Below are 9,478 nucleotides of genomic sequence, written 5' to 3'. Positions count from 1 at the left end.
ACCTTTTAACTTGCTATTCACCAAGAATGTAATGCATTGTGCGGTCTTACCCTCCTTACTGCATGTTTTGATTTTAGGACAAATGAAGGTAAATTTTGTAAAAGCCAGGGCTGACATTGAGGGGAGATCCTTTTCCCACAGGGGCCCTTTGCCACTTCAGTACATAGTACTTGTGTACTATTTTAATAAGGGGAGTAACATTTTAGTTGTGGCATATGTACTATCTATTTAGGGGGAACCTTAGATCACTGTTCTATACAATAGAATTCAATTCAGGAGGCATTTTCTTTTATATATAGAGGGTGAAGCCTCTATAGAGATGTCTATGAAATATGAGGGGGGCTGTTATCCAGGGGAAAGTATTATGTAGGTGACAGTAGCATCCCTATGGATGCAGTGGGAGAGATTTATTATGGCTTCTCCGACAGTTTTCTGGTGGAGAAACCACATGAATCTCCCTTTCCCAGCCAGTTTCGGGCTTTCGCCAACCTGTACGCCACTATATGTGTGTGTCGGGGCAGAGACCAGGCAAGGGGCGGGCAGAAGATGGGCCGGGAAGTGAACACATGATCCATCACATTTGCTGTAGTCTCCACCAGCAGAAACTATAGTAGGGAACTCCGCCAGTTCGGATCTGCTCTACAAGTCGGAACAGGCCAGAGCCTCTTAGTGAATAATGAGCAGAACCGCCGGTGGGCAGAATGTTAATGAATTGCCCCCAGTGTGTGACATCTTGGCAGAAAATTCAGCAGCAAAAAGACATGGCTGGGAGAAGTCATCATGAAGTTCTGAAAATATTTTCAATGCACATTATATCAATTTATGCCCTGCGTCTATACTGGGTGTGGGTACAATATTTCAGGATTTAGAACCCCAGTTTTTTATTTTTCCCAAGGTCTCATGATGTCTAAAACCGTTCCTGCAATCAGGGAGCAGAATTCATTCAAATGTGTAATTACCACTGTAGTAACCATAGCAGCTGCTAGGGGTCCCCAGGGTCAGGGGGCTTCAGTGGGTGAGGTCTTTGATACCACTGATTATCTGTGCAGTGTCGGCTTGGAACTTCTTTTCCCCTTGTACTCATGCCAGTTTCCAGTTCACAGACAGCACAAGACGGCAGAAAAAAATGCAGAGGATGACACCTCGAATAATAACGTTTTACCTATTTACCACTTGGGTACAATGCATATGATACTCAGGGGTGGTTCCTCCTTGTAGAAGCCACTGTAAATTATAAAAATACACTGTTTATTGAAGGGGCTGTATATCATTTATTAGTGTGGGGGCACATTATATTATTACTCAGAGGGACTTATATATCATTTATTGTGAGGGTGCTATATTTATTAGATTAGAAGCTTACACGGATGTATTTAAATGTATACAGGAAACCCTTCAAGGTGTTGGCCACTAATAAGAAACTTCACCAGGGTAAGTATTAAGACCACGTTAGGGTCACCCCTACTTACCCTGGTTACGTTTCTCTGTAGTCATCAGGAGCCGCGACCATGGATTCCAGCGGATAAAGGGGGCCATGCAGTCATTACTTCCATACTGTGCAGCTATTATTTTATGTCTGTGATTGCAGGGGTGTACCTTAGACATTCAAACATTAATGAGTGTATGGTCTTCCACCATAAGGCAGAAGGAAAGTCCTGCTGCTGGCCAGTCACAGACTTCTGAAAAACTTTAACAGTGGAAGTAGTATAAGGTGGACCCTATTACGGTCTTGTACTTAACTTGATAGGATCCAAACCATTTTCATAAGTTAAATCATATAAAGAACCCTATAGGGGTGCAGGGTTGTTATCCAGGTGACATTATATGCTGCATGGAGCTGAAGACATCTGAGGACATCTGGCAGCAAATTCTGCATGGTTAAGTCACGGCTGGGAGAAGTCATGCAGTTCTTGAACAAGTAGAGAAGACATATCACCTGGGAGTACCTTGAAGCCTCTTTTGCTGTGTTTGATCAGTACTTTACTCACTGACTAACATTCTCAACTGTGTATAAATGTATGTAAGTCTATATGAGTGTAGAAATTATTGCATAAAGCGGGGGCCCATTCACTATGGGGCTCAGCCTCTCCTTGGTATGTTTAGTTTTTTGTACTTTCACAGTCGGGGCACATAGATTATTTTTTGTAGTTGTTGAGAGTTTCGTTTCCATAGCAACATCAGCGTCCTCATGCTTCTCTCTTTTCACAACTGTTCCCCACTCCCACACATCCCAAAGAAAACAAAGAGATCTTTCTTGTTCACAATAAAGAAGAAAAAATGAGGCCGCCTTTGACCAGCAGGAGGACTTTATTCTACAGAATAACCTTTTATCTAACTCCTAATACATGGAAATGTGATTGTAATCTGAAATAGACAAACAGTTGTGTAGTCTGAGAGCAAAGAGAAAGGCTGAAAAAAGAAGGAGGGTTATGATGTCTATTACTTCTGGCTATGAATAGAAGACTTACCAGTGTAATCTGCAGTACACATTGTATCATAGCTTCATTATTTTAGGTATAAATCAGACTTTATATAAGAAAGGACATATAGCATACAATACATAATCATACAAATATTTATATATACATAGCAAATACAATACAGTTTTTTAATATTTTTTTTTTACAGTCCATGGTTTATCCACGTTGTATTTCAAAGGGGCAAGAAATTAGTAGAGGAACGGCACAGACTATCTGGAAGAATCCGGCTTAATATACATACAGTTAAACATTTTGAAGTAACTTAGGTCAGAACATATAACAAAGCCACTTGTCACTCTGTCCAATTGCCTTTTTTATTGTTTTGATGGACTGAGAAGGTAACAGCTAAGGGAGTATGGTCTTCTCAGCTTCATTTTGGCTACATTCAGACATGGCAGAAGAGTTAAGAATTTTCCAGTGCAGATTCTGTACTGAAAACGTATTACAAAATATACTACATTACATCTATGTGGGTTTTTTGAAACCTCTGTCACATACAGGTGTAAAAAAAAGGTTAATACATTTCAAAGGTGCTGCAACTTTGAAATCATACACCTTATTACTGGATATTCTAACCTTGTCTTTGCAGCAGATTCATACCCGTGATCCGGTAAATCTCTTGATCAGTTGTGGTGCAATTGCTGTTTTATGACTTTCCATTGCGCCAAGTGAACATAGGACAATGCAACTTTGACATAGACCCTGCTTGTACTAAATTCATTAAACTTGTATATCCAAGTTTTCACAATAGGACTGAATACATGTATTGTGACTTTCTGTTTAGTCGCAAGTTTTGGCGCATATTGACTCCCCACCGTGGTCTACGTGCTGCGACTTTTGATGTTATTTTGTGACTTTTTATGCGTCTGTTACAAACAAACCCCATAGCATAAGCACACTGCCAATGGCCACCTTAATGTATCTGAAGACAGCAGGGCTTCAGGGACAGACATAGAACTGTCACAATGAGTCAGCCAAGTGATATATAACTCCCATGCCACATGTGCTTGTACATTATACAGCCAGATTGTATACTGTATTAAATACCAAACACTTAGAAAAGAAATAAGAAACTACAGCACCAGTACTGTAAGAACAGTAAGGTCTCTTTCACACTAGTATTGCAGATCATGTCAGAGTGTAATGTGAGAAAAACTGACATTTTTGCCTACAATTTTGGTCATTAGTGTATTTACAGCATTTTGGTGTGTTTTTCACGTGCATGTTTATAATCACATGATTCTTCAATGTACCCACATGCCCCTTCCTGCCTTTTTTCACATCACCTAGCAACCCATCCGTTGCACTGGATTGCACTTGTATCTGTCTCAAGAGTGCAATGTGATTTTGGTGCGTCTCCACAGACTTGTATGGTGCGTTTTTGTGTGTGTGTGAAAGAAATGCAAGTCTGACAAAACCAACTGAATACAATGGGATAGAGTGTAATGTGAGTTTTGCACGTAAAAAGCAGTCGCAGGTCATGCGCGTAAAAAAATGCAAGTTTGAAAGGGACCTAACAATGCTGGTGCTGCAGACAGGGAGTGCAATTTCAGACAGTCCGACTGATTCGGACTAAGCCCCTTATTTAACTTTTAAATTGTGTTGCACGCCCTATGTTAAAGATGCACCATTATTACATGGAAGGAAACAAATGTGATGAACACTTTTTGGGGACACTAATTAATGAAAAGACAATCACATTGATAGCTGAAACAAATAAGAAACCATTGTACCAACACATGGCAAAAGGAGAGCTTGACCATAAATGAATCTGAACACTGAGCACATAGGCTACATGTTTGGTGAATGGTTACTAGTTGACCATTGTGGCATAAGTTTCATTGAAGGGCAGGAGTCCCAGGAACCTTCATCACTGATGGTTTTGTATTCATTAATGTTCAGACACAGTCTTTTAAATAATAGCAAGAAATAGACAATAAAATATTTTCAATATATATACTAGTTTTGGCATGAGCTGAATAGCACATTTTGTATTTCTTACCTAACATATTAGTTTAGACGAATAGCCTTTATTTCTTTCTCAGTACTGTTCTGCAGAACATCCTGGCCACAGCATATAGAGCTGCCATTTTCTGCTGATAGCTATGCATTTATATATATAGTGCTATTTAGCCTAATATGTCCAGCACTAACAATGCACTTCACATTAAAAGCTATTCAGTTGAATCTATTCTCTGCTTTATTCATCTTTTCCCCTATTTGCCTTGTACTACATATTCCCTTCTTGTTAGGTTATAGGGATGGGATCACTACCACTATCTATATGGTCTGCATTTATCTTCTCTTGTTTAGCATGGAGTACCCAGCTGTAGCGCTGAGTCATTTGCACTGTATGGGAGGTTAATAGGTTCGGATCTTACACTGTTTCCATCAGCATTACATGCAGGAGCTGGTTTAGCCTCTTCATCGCAACAACAACAACAACAGTCGAGGAAGGCCTGTCCTAACGGTTTAGAGACACATAAGAGGAGGACTGGTGTTACTGCAGACTTTAAAAATAAGAAAAACTGAGTGATAAGTGTTAATAGATTCTCAGGGAGATCCAGACTAGTATAGGCCACCAAAATATTTGTGATATTTTCAGGAAGGATGCACACGCCATACACAATGGCTAGACCTGCCACTATCCAGCTCAGTTGACGATGGCACTGACTATTTTTCATGTTTTTTGTGTTTCCAACAATTCGCAAAGTCACCAGTAGTGATGTCATAGTAAAGAGGAGCGGGAGACAGAAATAGCACCCAAGGAACCACCACATACGGGCATGCTTGTATGTCAGGACTAAGGAGTGCAGAGCTGGGAGTTGGTCAGGAGAAGGATGCATCAAACAGGAATCACTAATTATTCCTGATACTGGAGAACGCTCCTGGCTTAGCTGCCACAACAAGATTTCTGGGAGAGCGAGAGTTAAAGATCCAATCCAGATAACTGACACCTTTCCCAGGATGGATTGGCACGGTTCCACTGGTCTTGGTGATACCTGAGATGAAGTTATTGACTGGAAACGATCTATACCAAGTGCACACAAGGAGAATGTTGTAACGCCAAGGGAAGAGACCTATACCAAAGGAGAGACACAAAAAAAATTATTTTATTTAACTAATAGTTGAGTGTTTAGCATACTTCCAAAATGTCTGCCATTACCAAATCACATCTCATATCCCAGAGACAGAAATGCTAATTCCATGGCAATGCCAAAACACAATGCCTCAAATTGGGTCTTTGGTATCCAACTCTGGTGGCATATTCCTATAATAACAGGAGTAATATCACAGAGCTGCATCCAACACCCAATGGCGGAACTTCGTATGGGCGGTCGCCTGGACCTTATATGAAGATCCACCATAAGTCATAAACAAAAAATCTATACTTACCTTTGGCTTCTTCTCCTCACGACTCCGTCTTCCCCTTTCTGCACGAGAGCATACACTATGACGCGGCAGTGTTGAAGCTGCGTGACATTGTAGTGTGCACGCATGCCATGAGGGCAGGAAGAAAACTGAGCCATGGGGAGAGGAAGCTGAAGGGGAGTATAAAGGGTTTTTTTTTCCAAGAGGGACTCTAATACATTTCATTAATGAATCTCTGCTGTGGACATTTATGTAAAGGGCAGCCCTGCTGTGGACATTTCATTTAAGGGGGCATCTGCTGTGGACATTTCTTTAAAGTGGGCTCTGCTGTGGACATTTCTTTAAAGGGAAACTTTGCTATGGACATTTCTTTAAAGAGGGCTCTGCTGTGGACATTTCAGTAAAGGGAGGTTCTGCTGTGGACATTTCATTAATGAGGTGTGTCTGCTGCTGGACATTTTATTAGAGTTGTGGCTACATTTCCTACCCTTGGGCTCATAAGTAAATAACTTTTCCCAGATTTTTTTTAGTGGTAACATTAGGGGCCTTGGCTTATACGCAAGTATTTACAGTATGAGGGGGAGTTCAGTTGCAGAGTGCACAGATGCCAGGCCAGCCAGGGGTAGCGGTAGCATGTCCTACACAGTCTGGGAGATTGGGTCTGGATGGTAGTAGGGATGGTTTCATGCAGTTTGGGAATGGGGTTTGCTTTCCTAAATAGATGGGTCATTAGAGCACTTTTGAATTCATCATTAAATTACTTTTATGAACAATAAAAGATTAAGGATATAGAGTACAGTACATAGAATAGTACTTAGCAGTTTCCACCCATTCTCCCTCTGACATTGATTATTGAATGATCCCCATGAACTGTAGTCTGTGAGTGATCAAGTGAACAAATCCAGTTTTTCACTGTTCTACTTTTTAAAACAGCTGTGTGAATAGATCAGAAAGCACAACAGATCAGCTGTGGTATTTGTCCAGATTATATTTGATGTAATGAATATTCACTTTACACTAATGAATACAAATACTTCTCACCTCCATATATGGCACAATGCGACAAGAGAGGTCCCCCAGAAGTCTTCGATGTGTGATCTCTTGAAAGACAACTACAGGCAAACAGAAGAAGAGAAGCAGAAAATCCCACAGTGCGACTCCAGCCAGAATGGAATCCCAGGCACTCTTCATAGACATGCTATGCCACACAATGCACATGATGGACAGGTTGCCAACAATGCCCACGGCAAAAACGACAAGTGACAGAACAAGCACTCCATAAGCACTGAGTGAGTTCTCGCTGAGAGGATACAGTGAATTTTTCAGACTTGGTCCCCAGGTGGGTGACTGTGAAGAGTCATTTTGCATACGATTCACATCTGGTAATCCAGTGGTTGGCGAAAAGATAAGTCTTGGGTAAACTAAATTCCCAGCATCTTTTTTGGATCCTTCTCTCTCTGACCCTCTCCTGACTCGAGGTTTGTCAGCCGCCTGTTTAACCTTCTGTACTGCATCTGAGCGCAAAGACCCTTCCCTACAAACACTATTTTTGATGTTTGAAAAATGAAAAAAAATAAGAAAAAGAAAAGAATGAAATAAAACACTTGAAGGCTTCATTCTTTCAAGAAACAAAAATACTTTTCTTCACGGCACAGAGGAGAAGGCTGAGATAAAGCAAAGATACTGTGGAGAGCAGCTCTATGCAGTAACACAAAGAAGCACTTATTCCTCTGTGAATGCTCCACAATGTCTTTCCCACATGACCTGATACTGTGCCAGACACTTTCCTCATTCCTTATTTACATACATTGTGTACCAGCCTCGGCTATCTGCTCACTGGCACCTTCTAGTGGTGTGCCCTAACTGAAGTGCTGGGAACTCACAGGAAGGAGAATTTTAGCTAATACTGTTTTCTGATTATTTTTTTTTATAAATTCTGGCCACAAACAAATGAACAGCAAATGGACCATCCTAATTCTATCAACACTTAGAAATCATAAGAACAGAATGTCATGTGAGGGGTAATATAATGTAGTAGTTGTGAGGGCAGACAATCAAATATGCACAAGGATATTGCAGACTCTGGAAATATGATGTTATTAAGAAGAATTCATCTGTTGTTTTGAAAATTATTATTGATTGGGTTGACTTTAATCTTGCAAAGAGCAGAACATACTGAGGGAATTTAATAAAACTGGTGTACTGAACGGTCGTAGATTAGGTTAGTAGAACCGACGTGAGGTCCACCCTGTTAGACCTTTGCAGATGTCAGATATAACCCCCCTATAGTAAATACGGTGGCCATTCATTTCACCAGTAACCCCTGTCATCAAATAGTTTCAGACATTGGGGGTTATGTGAACTTGCCACCTTTTACCCCTGCACTCTTAGTGGTTTGAGAGAAGTTTTTAATTGGTTTGATTGTGTTTTGTTTGAGGCCCGCAAGTATTAAAGGGGTGTTCTCATGAAGACAAGTTGCTTAAATATACTCAGGATAACAAAATAAAACATTCTCTAATTAAATGTTATTAACAACAATACATCATTTCACAGATATAATTCCAACCTTTGTCTATCAGCCCTGGTGTACACAATTTCAGTTGCCTCTATCTACCTCAAACATTCCAAAACTGAGCTTCTTGTATTTAACCCCTTCAGGACTCTAAACCTATTTTGGCCTTTAGGACAGGGCCCCATTTTTCAAAACTGCCCTGTGGCACTAATAAGTGGTTATAGCTTTGGATCGCTTTAACATATCCAGGGGATTTCGAGATTGTTTTCTTGTGACATATTGTACTTCAAATTAGTTTAAGAATTTGGATTATATACGTTTTTTGTCAACATCTGTTTATAGAGTTTTCATAGAAATACAATAAAAATATAATGAAATACAATAAATTTGAATGGTACACAGCCCTCTGTACAAGGTTTCTTAATGTCATACATAATGTATACAAGGCATCAAGTACATATGTGTATGATATACATGTGTCATAAAGTTAAAGATCTATTACACTTATCTATTCCAGTCTGAATGTAAACAAAAATCTTCCCAGCCAATGAATTCCATAACAAATGGGAAATAACAAAACCCCCTCCCCATTTCACAGGTGACCCATACAGTCACTTAAGCCACTCTCCGTCTGTTTATTATCTGTCTCCCTAGTGAGGATCCATGCATCTTGTTACTTTGAGCCTACCTAATTTGCCTGTTATATCTGCTGTCAGATACCAGGTGGTGTTAACAAAAGGTTGGACTAGTGGTTTGATCTCCTTATCAGAGAGTCATAAAGCCTCCCCATTTCCCAAAGAATTTCCCCTTCATGGATTCCTCCATAGCTCTTTTTACCAGTTGCATCACATCTGCTACCTGTGGGGGGCTATTTTGCAGCCATTTTGCCGTTATGACCTATTTATCTGCTAGTAGACACACATGTAGTATTCCGGGAAAGGAAAAGTCAATTACATTACAATGTAATTGTAACAGTCTCTCTGCACTGCCATACACCGTAAAAAGAGCTTGTGTCTTGCGTAGCCCCACGGTCACCACTGTGGCTGTGCAAGAGACAAGTTCTTGTGCCTGCGCAAGATTTCTTCACAGCTGTGTAATGTCACGGGAGGCTGGG

The 9,478-nt window shown here is 40.4% G+C and overlaps 1 protein-coding gene across 1 annotated transcript; it reads right to left on the bottom strand.

Moving 5' to 3' along the window:
• Window positions 1–2,288: 2,288 nt before the first annotated feature.
• GPR37L1 (G protein-coupled receptor 37 like 1) lies at window positions 2,289–7,609 on the bottom strand. The gene is made up of 2 exons (XM_072137413.1): window positions 6,894–7,609; window positions 2,289–5,560 (listed from the first exon to the last, which is right to left on the bottom strand). The coding sequence occupies exons 1-2, from the start codon at window positions 7,467–7,469 to the stop codon at window positions 4,790–4,792; spliced, it is 1,347 nt and encodes a 448-aa protein (XP_071993514.1). The 5' UTR covers window positions 7,470–7,609; the 3' UTR covers window positions 2,289–4,789.
• Between the last annotated feature and the right edge of the window lie 1,869 nt (window positions 7,610–9,478).

This window comes from Engystomops pustulosus, chromosome 2 (genome assembly GCF_040894005.1).
Source record: "Engystomops pustulosus chromosome 2, aEngPut4.maternal, whole genome shotgun sequence".
NCBI classification, from domain to species: Eukaryota; Metazoa; Chordata; class Amphibia; order Anura; family Leptodactylidae; genus Engystomops; species Engystomops pustulosus.
Note: the sequence above shows the minus strand (reverse complement) of the source record. Positions and strands in the feature narration are given on the sequence as shown.